The sequence below is a fragment of the Oncorhynchus mykiss genome, chromosome 5, assembly GCF_057628025.1.
Source record: "Oncorhynchus mykiss isolate SJ-2025 chromosome 5, ASM5762802v1, whole genome shotgun sequence".
Lineage (NCBI taxonomy): Eukaryota > Metazoa > Chordata > Actinopteri > Salmoniformes > Salmonidae > Oncorhynchus > Oncorhynchus mykiss.
In genome coordinates, this window is record NC_143026.1 from 51,329,534 (window position 1) to 51,347,799 (window position 18,266).

Sequence of the window (18,266 nt, forward strand, 5' to 3'; positions counted from 1 at the left end):
TGGTGAAAAATGTGGAAAATGCTGAGGTTAAAAGCATATAGCATATATTTGGCACTTCAGCCAGTCTATATTTCATTTCATTTCAGTCTATATTCCATATTTCATGTCATCCCATATAGTCTCTTGTGACAGACTGATGACCTGATACACCAGCCCACCAGTGCAAAATGGGCCAGTCCACTAAACTATTTTGGGCCGGTGTGAAATGGGACAGCAGACCAATAGCCAAATGATGATAATTCTGCACAAAAAAATCATTATAACATTTCTTAAGAGTCCCACTGGCCTAAAGATGGACCAGCCCACTACACTCCAATGTATTTTGTTTCAAAATACTTTAGAGAGCTGTAATTTGTATATTCAAAATACAAAACACTTTTCTATAGCATTTTCTATGGCGGTTTACCATTTCGCGTCCCTCTTTCAGCCTGCATTGGTATCACCCTGCATTGATAAGAGCGTCTACTAAATGAACAAAATACAAATGTATGTGGAAACATTAACAATTGCAAAGCATGCTGAGTATTATTCTAATGAGCTCTGACCCGGGGAAAAAAAGTATTATAATAATACCTAGTGTGCTTTGCAGATCATTTTGGTATGTTCATTTTCACATATACATTTTACATTTTGGTCATTTAGCAGACACTCTTATCCAAAGTAACTTACAGCAAGTGCATTCAACTAAAGTAGATAAACAATAACATATCACAGTCATAACAAGTAAAATGTTTCTGTAACCGTTACTGATTTTTATAAAAATACATTTCAAAATTCAAGTATTTTGTAGATTATTTGATATTTTGATCTTTATTGCATTTTGTCATTGTGTTTTGTAATTATAATTTGTCATTTTTGCCCATCCCTGCCCTGTGTGTAGTTTTAATCAAAGCACAGATTTGAACTAGTGGTGTGTGCTGTTGAGTTATGGCCACACTTTATAAAATTGGTTGTTTGGTTGATCCAACTGCTTTGTTGCAGGTGTTGGGTCACTTAGTAGGGTGGTTTTCTTTAAAAAGAGCTGTTAATGCTGGGTTATTAAGATTTGACCCAGCGGGTTAAATCAGAAAACTGGAGGCATGGTTTAGTAGGTGCGACCTTTGTAAGAATGAGTTGTATTTCATCTTTCATTTAGAGACAACTCATGCCACATTCATGAAAGAGCCGATATAAATACAATTTGAGTGCAATTTGACTCTTGCATTGACATCAATGCATGGATTACATTACAGTTGAAGTTACACATTCATCTCTTCAGCGAATAAAAAGACTAGGCATGATAAGGAAGGGTGATTTTAGTGTAAAAGAGCCAAACTTCTGAACATAGATGTAAAACTAATGTGGAGGGGAATTAGTTCAAAGTCTCTCTCTCTCTCTCTCTCTCTCTCTCTCTCTCTCTCTCTCTCTCTCTCTCTCTCTCTCTCTCTCTCTCTCTCTCTCTCTCTCTCTCTCTCTCGTTAATCATTCCAGCAAAGATCTGCCAGTGACCCCATATCTGTGTCACTTTATAACCAGCCCTTATCAACCACCTGACCACCCCAGGACCAATCCCAGCCCAGCAGTTTGAATACTGTTGATTAGTGCTTCAGAGATAGGATGCCGCTCTAGTTTAACGCAGGTCACTACATGGATTGGATGGGGGGTGGGGGAGGCAGGCTATTTGTGTGTGCGTATAAGGGGGATGTTTGAAAGTGGGGAGGGAGGGAGGGAGAGAGAGAGGGAGGGAGAGAGAGAGAGCGAGAGGGAGAGGGAGAGAGAGAGAGAAAAAGAGAGAGAGGTTCACCAGGGCGAGTTCACTTGACTTCAGAGCAAGTGTACACTAACTTTTTAAAATCTTTTTAACCCCTAAAGTCTCAGCCATCTTCATTGCTCTGATTGTCCCAATGAATTCTCACAGAATGAAAGAGGTTACGAGTGTCGATCACTGTTGTTAGGAGTTAGATGTTTACTCTCTGGAGCTGTGGATTGGGACTCTAGCATGTCTTCTTCCAGCCCTGAGAGTGAGAGCGACCAGTGCAACTCTACAGAGGACCTGACTGGTGCAGGTGAGTAGGGACTAATTTGTAGTTGTAACATGGCTCTGTGTGCAGTTTATGGTGCAGTGTGCCATGATTCAAGAGGCCCCTCTATACCTCATTCTTTTATTAGACTTTTTTATTCGACTTTTGATGTTTCAATTAACCTTTTGATTGTCCATTTTGATTTGCGTTGTTGAATAACAGCCATGACATTTTCCCTCTTAGGCTTATATACAATGTACTGTTCTTTTTTGCTACAAAAACACAATGCAAATGTTCACACAATGTAATGCCACGTTTTTATATGCATAAAATAGTAATTTGTGTTAAAGGTAAGGAATGTTAATTTCAGGAACTGAATTTAGCAGATGTTGCAAATGAGGTAGCTTCAACGTGTGGTCTCGATTGCAACAAGTCGGGGCATCATCATCGATACGCTACAGCTTGCATTTGTTTCAGGAAAATATCAGAGAAGATCATGAGCTTTTCAACATTGATTAGTATTCAAAGTTTAGTAGATTTTAAAAGTAAATAATTGGTGCATTCTAATCGCAAACATAACAGCCAAACGCATTCCAGCAATCTGACTGAAACGAGTTGCCCAACACTTTACAGTCAAAGTGTTATATGAGGCTATTGTGTTTTACAACTTTGCTCTGACATTTTGATGTGCTTGTAGACGTACAAGTGTTCGGTTTAAATGTTAATTCTCTAGATGAAATAATTGCAGAGTAGCCTTATGCTCGGAAATTATCAAGACTTTAAATTATATGGTAATTTGGGGTATTATCAACCGTAAAATACTCTGAAACGTTTTACTGCAGCTTACTGTAAATTAATGCAATTAATGCAATTAGTGCAATGTGGGGAAATGTAGTGGGCGGGGAAATAATTGCTGTATTTCGAATAGTACTGTAATTCCACCCCACATAATACAGCACCATTCTATATCTTTGCAGTGCCAAAAACATTTTGACCACTAGCGGGTGCATGGCATTGTTGTTTCTGGCTCATTAACATACCAATTTACCAATTTAGTTATAGTGCCCCATCAATTTGTATAGGGGACAAATTGGAGTGGCAGCAAGACTTGAACTTTAAATGGTTGAGCAGTTTGCCATGTCCTTGTGGTCTATTTTACCATGTAGATGCTGCCAGCTTGGAAGCCTTTGTTAAGGCCTCTAGAAGTGCAAGTGATATAAAACATCAAATATACATTAACATACTGTAATGTGTGAACACTTTACCTAGAAGCCAACCTGCTTGCACCAATCCTTTGTAATTACAGTAAAATACTATGAAATTCATCTATTCATTAATTAATTTCGATTACGGTAACATTTCTTTTTAAAAGTATAATCCAGTCAATGTTATGGTATTGTACTGTGTCATTACACAGTACTTGCTTTGATACCGTATTTATATTACAGTAAGTGTACTGTAACATGAAATACAGAATGTTGCTTGCCATCAAGCTTCCTGTAAGCTACTGTCAAATTCAAAATTCATAGTAACCCCTTTACACCGCATGAACAATATGCATGAGAAATTCAACAAAATTCATGTTATTTAGAATGATAAAACACCTACTATTAGTAGTATTGCCTATTTGATAGTTTGGAAATAATTATTAATTTGTAGTTTATGTAAGAAAAGAGAATTACATTTGAATTAAAAGATTATGTCTAATGGATAGGGTATAATGAAATCAGTGTGTGTGTGTGTGTGTGTGTGTGTGTGTGTGTGTGTGTGTGTGTGTGTGTGTGTGTGTGTGTGTGTGTGTGTGTGTGTGTGTGTGTGTGTGTGTGTTTTACAAATTACCTTTCACCCACCTGGCACACAAAACAATCACCTGAGGTCAAGACAGTTATTTACAATTTAAAATATTACATTACATTTCATAACACTTTACCCAATACATTTAGTGTGTTCCCTTAGGCCACTACTCCACTATCACATATTTACAATACAACATCCATGTGTAGAGTGCGTGTCTTATCAGGTGTACATGTGTCTGTGCCTGTGTATGTGTCTCTTCACAGTCCCCGCTGTTCCATAACGTGTATTTTAAATCTTACCATGATACCATGATGGCCCCTCAAGGAACTTCACTGGACTCTACGCAAACTGGAAACCATATATATATATATATATATATATATATATATATATATATATATGGGATAGGGCATTTATCCGTAGGCTGCATTTATTGTAGCTGGGGATTTTTAAAAAAATAGCTAATTTGAGAACAAGGCTGCCTAAATTCTATCAGCATGTTGATTGTAGCACTCGTGCTGGCAATACACTGGATCACTGCAACTCTAACTATCACTAGCACTCACTTCTGTCATCATGAAGTGCTTTGAGAGACTAGTCAAGGATCATACCACCTCCACCTTACCTGCCACCCTAGACCCACTTCAATTTGCATACCACCCCAATAGGTCCACAGACAATGCAATCGCCATCACACTGCCCTATCCCATCTGTTCTTAGTTCAAAGAGGAATACCTATGTACGAATGCTGTTCATTGACTACAGTTCAGCATTCAACACCATACTACCCTCCAAGCTCATCATTAAGCTTGAGGCCCTGGGTCTCAGAGTGTGGTGTGGTGTCAGGAAAACAACCTCTCACTCAATGTCAACAAAACAAAACATTCCACCTTCTCCACGGCTGTCCCGTCGATGTGGATAGGGGGGTGCTCCATCTGCTGTTTCCTGAAGTCCAGAATCATCTCCTTTTAAGTACATATCACAGACAAACTGAAATGGTCCACCCACACAGACAGTGTGGTGAAGAAGCCGCAACAGCGTCTCTTCAACCTAAGGAGGCTGAAGAAATTTGGCTTGTCACCTTAAACACTCACAAACTTTTACAGATGCACAATTGAGAGCATCCTGTCAGGCTGTATCACCGCCTGTTAAGGAAACTGCACCGCCCACAACCGCAGGACTCTCCAGAGGATGGAGCGGTCTACACAATGCATCACCGGGAGCAAACTACCTGTCCTCCAGGACACCTGCAGCACCCGTTGTCCCAGGAAGGCCAAGAAGATCATCAAGGGCAACAACCACCTAAGCCACTGCTGTTCACCTCGCTACCATCCAGAAGGTAAGGTCAGTACAGGTGCATAAAAGCTGGGAACGAGATACTGAAAAATAGCTTCTATCTCAAAGGCCATCAGACTGTTAAACAGCTGTCCCTAGCACAGAGAGGCTCCTGCCTACATACCTACAAACTTGAAATCATTGGGCACTTTAATAAATAGATCACTAGTCACTTTAATTATGCCACTTTAATAATGTTTACATATCTTGCATTACTCATCCCATATGTATATACTGTATTTTTATAACATCTATTGCATCTTGCCTATGCCACTCAGTCGTCCATATATTTACATGTATTCTACCGTTCAAAAGTTTGTGGTCACAGAAATGTCCTTGTTTTTGAAAGAAAATCACTTTTTTTGTCCATTAAAATAACATCAAATTGATCAGAAATACAGTGCAGACATTGTTAAAGTTGTAAATGACTATTGTAGCTGAATGCCTCACAAGTCCTCAACTGGCAGCTTCATTAAATAGTACCTGCAAAACACCAGTCTCAACGTCAACAATGGAGAGGCAACTCCGAGATGCTGGCCTTTTAGACACTCTAATGTCCTCTTGCTCAGTTGTGCACCAGTGCCTCCCACTCCTCTTTCTATTCTGGTTAGAGCCAGTTTGCGCTGTTCTGTGAAGGGAGTAGTACACAGCTTTGTACGAGATCTTCAGTTTCTTGGCAATTTCTCGCATGGAATAGCCTTCATTTCTCAGAACAAGAATAGACGGACGAGTTTCAGAAGAGTTTCTTTGTTTCTAGCCATTTTGAGCCTGTAATCGAACCCACAAATGTTGATGCTCCAGATACACAACTCGTCTAAAGAAGGCCAGTTGTATTGCTTCTTTAATCAGGACAACAGTTTTCAGCATAATTGCAAAAGGGTTTTCTAATGACCAATTATCCTTTTAAAATTATAAACTTGGATTAGCTAACACAGTGTGCCAATGGAACACAGGAGTGATGGTTGCTGATAATGGGTCTCTCTATGCCTATGTAGATATTCCATTAAAAATCTGCTATTTCCAGCTACAATAGTCATTTACAACATTAACAATGTCTACACTGTATTTCTGATCAATTGTATGTTATTTTAATAGACAAAAAATGCACTTTTCTTTCAAAACAAGGACATTTCTAAGTGACCCCAAACTTTTGAACGGTAGTGTATATGTTCTTATTCCATCTCTTTACTTAGATTTGTTTGTATTAGGTAGTTGTTGTGGAATTGTTAGATTACTTGTTAGATATTACTGCACTGTCGGAACTAGAAGCACAAGCATTTCGCTACACTCGCAATAACATCTGCTAACCATGTGTATGGGACCAATAACATTTATTTTATTTTATTTGAAATAGAGTTCCATGTACCCATGGCTCTATGTAGTACTGTGCATCTCCCATAGTCTGTTCTGGACTTTAGGATTGTGAAGAGACCTCTGGTGGCATGTCTCTCCATGTATATTTAAGGGCCAGCCATGCTGTTCTGTTCTTAGCCAATTGTAATTTTCCAATGTCCCTCTTTGTGGCACCTGACCACATGACTGAACAGTAGTCCAGGTGCAACAGAACTAGAGCCTGTAGGAACTGCCTTGTTGATAGTGAGTGTTGTTAAAAAGGCAGTGCGGCATTTTATTATGTTCAGACTTCTCCCCATCTTAGCTCCTGTAGCATCAACCTGTTTTGACCATGACAGTTTAAAATCCAGGGTTACTCCAAGCAGCTGTGTGTGTGTGTGTGTGTGTGTGTGTGTGTGTGTGTGTGTGTGTGTGTGTGTGTGTGTGTGTGTGTGTGTGTGTGTGTGTGTGTGTGTGTGTGTGTGTGTGTGTGTGTGTGTGTGTGTGTGTGTAAGTGCGTGCGTGCGTGCGTGCGTGCGTGCACAGGGTGCCTTAGGACCTCTCAGATACAGTGTGTCTCGAGTTGACCTTTGATATGTAATATTTGGTTCTAGGACCGCTGTGCATAATTTTTCAATAAGACTGAATTATGTTGGTTTCCGCAGAGCCAAACCTTAAAATAAAAATGTGTGTGTGTTTGTGTGTGCATACATGCGTGTGAAAATACCCTAATGTCTTATTTGCCTATTTTAACACACACAAATCTTGATTTTCCTTTTCTGGTTTTAATTCAATGGTCCATGTCGCTAATGTTGCCTCTCCTCGTTATGCCTACACTTTAAACCGCAAGTCATCCTTCTAGTAAGTTGAACTCAGCAGTAGCCGTATGTGGGTAAAATCACTGGGGAAGCCAAGCCAGGGAAAAAAGCCATATTACAACCTATGTGTTGTGATAATTGTGTTGTTTGCTCTATAACCGGTTAGTTCATATGCCTTGGCACCGTGATATATAGGCCTAAAGCCGAGGCAATAAGAAGACACAGTGGCAAAGTAAATTCAAACAAACCTTTGTTTCATCACAAAACCGGAGAGCATCATCTGTCCTGTGAAGTCCACAAAACATATTGCATGTAACAAACAGTTACATAACATAAAGCTCTGACAAAGGCCGTGAGGCTGATACGTAAAGCTTATGAAAGAGCAGTGATACTATCAAGAGCAGTGTGCGGGTTCCTTCTTTTTTCTCAACATAGTCTAATCACCTATGCTTAGTCTAATATATTGACAACTAAAATATACCAAAAAACTATATAATCCAATCAATGTAAGCTAAATATGATGTGGCTTACCATTGTACTTATTTCCGTGTGTGTGCATGCATGCGTGCAAGTAGAAAAAACATAGTTGACTCACCCTACTTGTAGAGAAACGCCAATGCCATCCTCCTCTTTCATGTTGCCTAAACAGGTCTATGACTCTGTCAGATCCGCTTTTAGTTTTTGTTGTCCTACCTGACTAAAATCCTTGCTCACTAGCCTAACTTCCTTTCATGGGCAATGATGAACCAGGCCAGCTAGTTAACATTAGCCTAACGTTACTACATCTAGCTACATGTTGAATGTTCATACTCTCAAGCCAGGTGCACAATGTATGAATTTATGGTTGGATCAGAATAGCCGTTATAATCATTGGCCAGTACGGAGAATTAAGTAAACCTACAAGTCCACAAGTCCAAATCCCTATTTCCATCCATGGTTAATTTAGAAAAGGGATGATTTTAGCTAGCTATCTAGCCACCGGAGGACAATGACAACGAGATGCAACAATTCAAGTTTTCTGTCAATGACATTTGGCTTCTAATGAAATGTGATTGGTGTGAAGCCAAATTCAAACGGGCTTCCATTGACACTTTTTTTTGGTGCGCCAGGACCATTCACAGCTGAGATCACTCAGTTTAGCTCAACGCTGATTGGTTATTATTTTATACTTTTTGTATCAAGTGCTCACTGGCTTCCCTCGCATTCAATGCTATGGGTGGCAACAATGTCATTCTCTTTTTAACCAGACAGTATAGATGGGCTACACATACAGAGACAAATGGGCACTGTAAAATATAAATTAAAAGATAAATTATTTTGTATGTTTATTTATTTATTTAAAAATGTGTGTGGGGGGGTCTGGCTTCCCTTGGCATTCATGAATACATGCCACTGGAACTAATTAAATGAAAAGTAAGTATTACAGTAACTAAATGAGAAGTCACATCAACTTACTCTTGCAAGTTGTAACAGTAGAATGCATAAGGTGCAATTTTGAAATTGGGTAGTGCATAATCAGTTTTCCTCATCATGCCAGTCATTGCATATTTTAGAGAGCTATTTATATATTGAACAAAAATATAAAAGCAACATGCAACAATTTCAAGATTTTACTGAGTTACAGTTCATATAAGGAAATCAGTCAATTGAAATAAATAAATGATGCCCTAATCTATGGATTTCACATGACTGGGCAGGGGTGCAGCCATGGGTGGACCTGGGAGAACATAGGCCCACCCACTGGGGAGCCAGGCCCAGTCAATCAGAATTTGTTTTCCCCCACAAAAGGGCTTAATTACAGACAGAAATACTCAGTTTCATCATCTGTCCGGGTGGCTAGTCTTAAGACATTCCGCAGGTGAAGAAGCCGGATGTGGAGGTCCTGGGCTCGCATGGTTACGCGTGGTCTGCGGTATTTAGTCCGGTTGGATGTACTGCCACATTCTCTCAAATTAAATTGGAGGCGGCTTATGGTAGAGAAATTAACATTCAATTATCTGGCAACAGTTTTGGTGGACATTCCTGCAGTCAGCATGCCAATTGCACACTCCCTCAAAACTTGAGACAACTGTGGCATTGTGTTGTGTAACAAAACTGCACATTTTAGAGTGGCCTTTATTGTCCCCAGCACAATTGGGGTTTAGAGTGTAAGCCTACATTAATTGATATTTCCCGTCCTGTATTGATTTCTGTAAATATTAAGGAGAGAAATTAGATCATTTATACAAGTAATTGAGAACGTTTGGTAGCCTATTTAAAAAACGCAAATACATTTCGCCTTTAGCAATATAGCATATTATAACTTTGCTACTTTTTAAAATGCAAATATTTTGCCAAAGACATGGCAATATGTTTTGGGATATTAGCCTAAAACAAGGAACATTTGGGTCAAATGTATGGTTTTGTCACAATTGCATCGGATGGATATAGACAATATTTTAGAATTCATACATCCAAGCGTAAAACGAACATGGCATTAGGTTTCAGTAAAATGGCACGTTTGCGTGCAAAGTTTCCCCGTAATTTATCCGCTACCTGTTCCTTATAAAAACCCTAATTAGAACGAATACGTTATAACTCGTTACTATTATCATACTGTACCTCATTGTGTAGGCTATTTGTCTTCCGCTCCTCTGTGTCTAAGCTCGTTTTATTTTAACATTCACCTTCGTTTATTTCCTTGTTATCCCACTGCTTTTATTAAGTCCATCATAAACTGTATAAACAGCTGTGATTTAGACAGTGTGTGGAAAACCGGTTAGAAGTGATGTTGCCTATCTCCGCACGCGATTGGAGCTAACGGTGTGATGTCAGAGCCCTTGAGCCCCTGATTGGCGCGAGGCAGCGGTGTCAGTGTGGAGTAAACAAAGCAGCAAGGATAGGACCGAACTTCACATCCCACTACATCACAGATAGACGGAGTCCAACCTTACGCGAAGGAGGGGCCGGCGTGACAGTCTTTGCCATCTAGCCCGAAAGTTCCTTACAGTTCGCGAACTACACTTTCAAGACCCTGGTCAAAAAGGCCAGCGTATAGATAGATGTATCGTTGCCCGGGTAGATTTGTTATTTTCATCACAGACAGAGCTAGAGAGAGAGAGAACTGGAAATCGGTGCGCTCCACTCCTCAACTTCGCGGCGAAACCATGCTCATATTCTAGGTTCAGCGGCATTGCTCCGTATTGCAATTTACGCAAGAGCGCTATTCAGAATTAATTTACATTGGGCTCGCCGTTGCAGGCTACCCACTGGGTATGTAGCCTAGACATATGATGTCAGTTTAACCTGAGCCGGCTGCAGTTGAGCCACACAGTGAGCGCGCGGGATTTGGGAAGTCACTTTTCTCTGGTGTGTGTGTGAGAGAGAACTTGTGGTGACCTTCTCCCGTCCAGGTGGTCCACCGGACGGAGCTGAGTCTCCCGCTCAGCCCAGCGGAGCTGTCATGCTGCCCAAAGCCGACACGGAATCTTTGGGACTCGTTCGATCGCATGGAGAACAGGGGCACATGCAAAGGAATATGCAAGGTAAGAGACTGAGATCGATGTACGCAATATTGTAGACCGCATGTCCCTTGTGCCTTATCACAATCGCAAGTCGTGTCATTTGTGCACAATACCAGGCGAAAGACCTGGCAGTGTTAGACAGAATAAGACAACAAACTCGTCTTGCCTCTCGCGCTTGCCTCTCTCATAGTTCACGTATTTGCTGATCATGCATTGTGCAACAATATCAGGGTGTATGCAGGGACCGTCAAGATGTTGCACTTGCGAATTCACCCTACCCAAATTCGATCCAAATAGTACATGCCAAATTATTGTTTTGTGCACTCTATTAATTCATTAAAATCCCAATACTGACTGTCAGATATCATTCGGTTTAATTCATTGTTTTTTATTCCGACATATTACGAAATTAAACGCCACAGTTTATCTATCATATAGCCAACGTCATCTGATGATATTTTACTAGGCTAATGAGTAAACCACCCGAAAGTTCACCGATGTCTACAATTTGCGTAATATGCATGATCTGATTCGCCAGCAGTTGTTGAATCCTGAAAAATTGGAATTCCCAAAATGTCACTAACTCTGGGCTATTATCTTTTAAACCTCGATTTCAGTACCATGCAAAATTATGTCAGTGATATTAAAATAACTGTTTTATTCTGAATAAAATATTTTAGTTAACGTCACGTTTCTGTCAAAAGGCAAAAGTTGATATAAAAAAGGGTCATACATGTAGAATCTTTACTCCAGAATGCAAATGCGAGCTTGCAAATCATATAGTCTAGTCTTTGTGTCAGAGTAGCAATAGTCCTAAAACAAAACAAAAATTCGGACAAAAGTAGGCCTATGTAATGATTGAAAAATACCCAGTTGAGTTAGATACATTTTACTTGGATACATTTTTGTTTAGTTTACAAACTATCACCTATAACCCGTTTTGGCAATTTAGTTTTGGTGTTATTTCTCACAATTCTAGACTAGTGCTTGCTTGAATTTCCCAAAGTTGAATAAGATATGGAAATAAAATAATTAAAAATTCTCATCGAAAAAGGACTTCTCTGCAGGCCTATCGAATTAATATCTGTAAATCCCTTTCATTTTGCCAATTGCACATTTACATTTTATTTAAAATCAAGTCTCATGTGGCTTTGACTTTTTTTTTAACACCTGATAAAGGAACACCAACCTCAAGGAATAAAGGGCTAGAATTTCTTTGTGACATTCTGTTTCACTTTGCACGGGTAGTTTCTCTGTGTGAGTGCACAAGCAAATGCCTCTCTCCAATTCATTTAAACATATATTTTAAAAATCTACATTTTAACTGGATATAGTTTTGAGGCTGCACGTGCTTAAGAGACCCTAAGTAAGATTCGATAGCTTAGGTGATATCCGTAGGTTACAGAAAAGCTGTCTGAATTTAGCAAAAATCCAAACGGCTCAGAGTTCGCATACAACTTGGGCTATCCATGGGTTCTGCTCTTCTGTCATCAAAATACGAGGCCTGACACTTTCCTATCGAAGGGATTTTTCGTGCAGGCAGATATGTTTGTAATATAGTAAGTAATAGGCTACATTATCAGTTAATTTCTATGAAAAGTTTTTTTTAAAGTGCACTGCAGAACTTTCAAAACACAAGAGGACTTGTTGCCTCTTTCAACTTAATATTCACCGCTTATAAACGCTGCGAGATCAAATGGTCAATGGAGAAAGAAATCAGCAGGCACAGGCAGAAAGATGCAATTGCAATTGAAAGTTAGCCTACATTATTTTATATAGAGTCTAATGTCGGGAAATAATTTGCCAGTTTTCCAGTCTGCTCTGGAATTCATTGGGATTTTTCTGTTTGATGTTTGCCACTTTTTATAAGAACAATAAAACATTTTGTAACCATTGTAAATGTCAGTTCAGCAGTTTGCTTAGCATTGTCATATATCCTCTCATCAATGCAACTATTGCCTTCGGCATTCATGCACGTAAAATGTGGGCTAAAGCAGTGGCTTATGGAAAGTCAATACAAATGTAGGCCTACACATACAGGCCACAGCAGATAGGAACAATAGCGATTTAATGAGCGCATTTGTAAGTTCAATTTCAGTATCAGTTTTGTATTTTTATTTCGCCTGTTAGAGCAAAAGGTTACACTGTATGTCTTCATTTGTCTGTGGGCGGTAACATTTTCTCCTCGAATCCCTTACTCTATTTTACCATTTCCCGGATGAATTCACAACTTAAAATCATGAATATTTATGAAGCTCAGTTTCATATGTTTGCCCTGTCTGCGACTGGTGAGCAAGAGTGAGTGCTGCAAAGAGGGATACAGAGGTATATTTTCTTTCAGCTCCATCAAATAACATTATTCCTTCAAAAATGATAGTTTTGTGAAATGCCCTTTTTTGTTTAAAAGCTTTAAAATACAAATAAAAATTATATTGAACATTTTATGGATGTCGCCAAAAATATTGCAGAACCTAAGCTCATTGTGAAGTTATTCAGATGTATGCGTTAAAGATGACTGCATTAGGCAGAGATGGTCTTTCAAACGAAACAGTCTTCTTTGTGTGCTCATGTGTGTATTTTATCTATTGCAGCCCCCCACTATAAAATGATGGACTACTCGTATGACGAAGACTTGGATGAGATGTGTCCGGTTTGTGGCGACAAGGTTTCTGGATACCACTATGGGCTGCTCACCTGCGAAAGCTGCAAGGTTTGTGCTTGTTTTTTTCTCTACCCCTTTTCTACCCTTTCATCAGATTGTCCATCTGTGCTTCTCTTGAACATAGCCTATAAGCAGCTAACTCCTACATTTGTTTGTCCGATGAAGTTTCAAGTAGCCTATTTTAGTCGTATTTTCTAAAATGTTCATCTCTAATGTCAATTTGTGTATAGCTAGCCGTTCTGTGTATGCGGTACATATTTCTGCCTACGCTGGCATAATTTAAAACAGGTGTTATAGATTTCATCCGTTTTCTGACCATGAGATGTTACATGTTTTCTTGAGGATACCTTCAATAGCAACATTGCTTAAAATGAGATCTCAAATGAGTGTCTTCAGCGAAATCATCTTGTATTTGCGATAAACTGTAGCAAATGTCTACCGGCACAGTTCTAAATGGGATCTGTCTGGGTTTTAGGAACATATTTGGAGTGTCATTTTTTTGTACTGTGTAGTTATTTCAACGGAAGCTGTGTGTTTTGGACTGGAAAAAGATTGGGTTTGGAGCGTTTTTATCGTTTCTCGCCAGTCTACCACACTGCCGTGGGTCTGAGAAGGGTGGTATCAGGACTCATGTCTAAACGCACACAAAGTATGACACACACGCAGGCAAGCAGGATGCATGCACGCTCACGCACACACAATCACTGACTTGAAAATGTGTGAAATACTGTACATTTTAACTGGGTTGCGTTAGGCTCTTCCCATATTCCCATAACCGCTGTTAGACACAGAAGCTGTGGGAAAAGTCTAGACTTGGATAAAGACACAGATACAGTGTACAGACACACAAATTCAACATAGGCCACATACTGTACACAAAACACAAATGAGAAGTTGGGACAACCTGGACGTTGAAATCTTGCGGCTTTACGCAAATTCAGTTGTTGGTATCCACGCTCTATTTTGTGGCTTACGTTGTTTATAGAACGCGCGGTATTTTTTTTTTTTTTGGGGGGGGGGGGGGGGGGGTTATTACGTTGATGCTTGTTTGTCTGGCCGAAGTGAGTAGACTGTCTCTCCACTGTGTCTAGTTTCGAGTCTAGTGCGGTTTTATTTTCATGTCACGACCCTGCATCGCGATTGTACATTAAATCTATGTTTGGAATTTGGTGAAATATTGATCATTTTACTTTTAAATGGGCAGGTTTAGGGGATTCTCCTGCTGGTATGGATCGGGAATACGTTAATACCTTTTCCCCATTAGATTTTTCCTGCTGCTTCTGAAAATGAATTCAATAGTGCAGGTAGAACGGTGTAATCCCGGAACTGTAAATTATGGATATAATTTATTGGATTTTTTACTCTAACACTCATATTTTTAAATAATTAAATTGAGAGATAGATAGAGGAGATTTTACAAGTCAATTCTGAAGTCTTCATAGGGCCGTGTAAGTGTGAATACCAATGTATATATGGCTGGAATTGCAACAGGTTGCTTCATGAAAATACTGAACACCTATTTGATGATGTTACTCATAATATTGTATTAACACTCTGTTTAAACTCACAATGAGAACATAAGTATATTCTATACTTTTCATCAAACACCAATTCAACTATAAGTAACATTGGAGTCGTATTCATGCATCCGTCTCATCACTTACCCAAAGTACATATTTATGTATGAGGAAAATTATGACTTTCATGTGAGTAAAAATTCAGCATTAGCACTGAAAAGTACTAGGTGATGTTAGTATGTTAATTGCATAAGAATAAGAATTAGTATGTGTTATACCAAGTAGGCTATATCAGATTTGGGGTTTGCTGCTTTGTTAGGGTTTTAAGCTTTCTTCAGTGTAAACATTTGATATCAGCATGTTCATTATTCAGTGTAGTTTAATTCAGTACCAGACATTGAACACTGAAGCCCAATTCCCATATCATTGTCATGAACAGGAGCTGGTATCAATACATATTTTATTTGTGTGTGTTTGTGTGTCTGTTTGGGATCATTTATTTGTATTTATGGCTGCAATTATGTGTATACATAGTCCGTTTATCAAGTATATTTGTTTTGTGTGAATATAGTTTGGTAGTTTGTTTTTTCTGTGCCTCCATTCTGTGATTCTGTGATTCCTAGTGTTCACATCACTGTGTTTATGCCTGTGATTGCTTCCCATTATGTGTGTGTGTGTGTGTGTGTGTGTGCGGCACGCTCTAGTATGTGTGTGTGTGAATAGGGCAATTACAAACGTTGGGGTCATAAGTGTTGACATCTTAGTTCTTGCCTTTCCACAGGGCTTCTTCAAGCGCACTGTTCAGAACAACAAGCGGTACACATGTATAGAGAACCAGAGCTGCGCCATCGACAAGACACAAAGAAAACGCTGCCCTTACTGCCGCTTCCAGAAGTGCCTTACCGTCGGCATGAAGCTGGAAGGTAAGGACAGCTCTTGTTAATGAGATTATGAAACAGTAAGACAAGGTCATAGTATAGTTAGGGTCAGGGTTTGATTTATGTTGGTGCATGACAGACTTGTGTTCAAGTAGTATTTGTTTGTCTTTCAAAAAGTTTGAGGACTTTGATCGAATCGTGCAGAGTGCCAAATGTTTGGGTTTTGCACTTTTGGGACTACTCCATCGGTTCCATTGCGCCAGGCGAGTTCAGTCACACCCAGCTAAAGTATTTGAAAGAAAACAAATACAATTTGAGTTCAGAGTCTGGTGCACAGACCACACTTATTGGAGTGGGAATTTAGCATGGGCAATCAGTAAAGATGTGGAAATTCTCCAGTCCACTATCTTTGATCTCTCTAGAGTTAATTTGAACGCTACGGCCATATTCAAACAAAACTGTTATGTGGAAGTTTTGGGGCAAAGAAAAAACAAACACGTTTGAATTGGTATCACCTAAGGTTTTCAAAGGTTTCTACTGTTGTTGTATAGACATAGGTTGATGTAGAAGTTGCCCTAAACCACAGATCGAGGATGAGATACTCCTACCCCAATCCTAACTTTTACCAGGTTAGGATTAGGGGGATGAACAAATATCTGACCCTGTATAAATCATGTGGCCCAAATTCAACCTACTCTGTAGAAATAATCCAAACATGTCCTGCAGGTACACAGAGGGGCGAGAAGTGAAAGGCAACATTGGCTTGATTTACCCCTGACACTCATATCTACTGGGCCCTCAGTCTTTAGCCTAAACCTTTCCTCGTTGAACCACAATCTTCATAAAACCATCCCATATTCACGTGTACTTTTAAGCGTTTTTTAAGATAACAGTTCTTTTTTTGGAGTCTTTTCCTCTTAGCCCGCAGGAGTGTGGTTTTAATTACTATTAATTGTGAATGGCCGCGGGGCAGAATTTCCACGCCTGTCATTTTACAGCTTACTACGATGTGATTTGTTTTCATATGCCAGCAGCTGGGCGGAGGGGCCCTGCAGCGCTCTGTCTACTTCAGCCCAGGGGCAGAGCCAGGCAGGCGGGTGGACAGGCAGGGAGGCAGTGTGGAGAGTTGCCACAACCTGTAAAGAGCACCGAGCTAGAATCCTGATCTTCCAGACACAGCTTTCCAGTAAACACATAAATATATTATAAATATATTCAGACGCACCAAAAAAAGGTGTTTACAGCTAGACCCGTTCAAGTCCTTCATTTTGGGCTGATTTTTGAAAAGAAAAAATGGTAGAATTGCAGTTAAATCTATTTTTAAAGGTAGGATAATTTTGGGGTTTGTTTTGCTTGTTGGAAGTTGTTCCTGTCTACCGATAAGTCAATAGACCTAGTCAATATCCAGTACAGTGTTGGGCTGGGGCTGTAAATAATGGTGAAAATACAGGCAGTCATATCTGAGTGACACAGACAGTATCCTGAGTCTGACATGTCTGCCATAGAGAGATTCAGTCCCTGTTATCTGGACTGATAAAAGCATGGCAACGACTATCTATCCTGGAGGAAAAGGAGTCATTATGCCGCCGTGAGATATCCTTTTGTTGTGTATTTATGCCATGATAAATAGTTTACCTTTGGCCTAATGTGCAGTCTGGGCTCATGATCTGATTTCAGATTCACTTTTCCTGTTGTTGTGTCTTTCCTGTTGAGTGTGAATGAGCAATGTACAGATTACACTCTTCTTTTCCCTTGAAAAGGTGCATTGGCACTGGTATTTTAACATTGATGAGTGTTAATATGAGTTAACATTTCTGAGTGTTAAAACATGTTTTAAAACATATTAGTGTTAAAATGTACCATACTTACTAATATCCGTAATTCATCTAATTTGGATAATTTACTTTGTTAAGTATGGTGGGAATTCTTTATTCCTGTTTTATTTGCGCAAAGCTAAATTGTCAGTAAATAGCTACTGTCATCCAAGAGCCTAGCAAGATGCCTGTCCCAGGTATCAAGAGTAGGATTCAACCACCCGCACAATGCATGCACTACTAGCACACTGCTGAAAAATCTCATGCTTCTAGGCCTAAAAAAACATATATTTATTTAAGCATATACTTTAGTAAGTACTATTCAGCCATTGAAACAAAACGTATACGTGACTTGTCGATCTCTGGTGTAGATTGAGCTACGTTGTTTTATCCTATGTCTTTCAATGGTGCCGTCCACCAGCAATTCAGTCTGAAGTTTTTTTAAAGTTTTAGATTCTCACTGTAACATGCAATATCGCTGTTAAGGAAAAACATCACTTTTTTTCCCCGCAGTGCAGGTTTGATTGAACCCCTGCCCGAATCCTAATATTTCCACACAGATAAACGGAATTGTCTCCTGTGTGTTTGTGTTTTCCCTCCGTCCTCCTTT

The 18,266-nt window shown here is 39.5% G+C and overlaps 1 protein-coding gene across 2 annotated transcripts in view; it reads left to right on the top strand.

Annotated features, from left to right (window-relative positions):
* Window positions 1-1,687: 1,687 nt before the first annotated feature.
* The window catches only part of nr5a2 (nuclear receptor subfamily 5, group A, member 2), a 95,123-nt gene continuing 78,544 nt past the window's right edge, over window positions 1,688-18,266 (top strand). The window contains exons 1-4 of one of the 2 annotated variants that reach the window (XM_021601246.3): window positions 1,688-2,045; window positions 10,675-10,806; window positions 13,377-13,495; window positions 15,746-15,887. In XM_021601246.3, coding sequence (XP_021456921.2) covers window positions 1,979-2,045; window positions 10,675-10,806; window positions 13,377-13,495; window positions 15,746-15,887 — 460 coding nt within the window. In that variant the 5' untranslated portion in view covers window positions 1,688-1,978. 2 annotated transcript variants of the gene reach the window in all.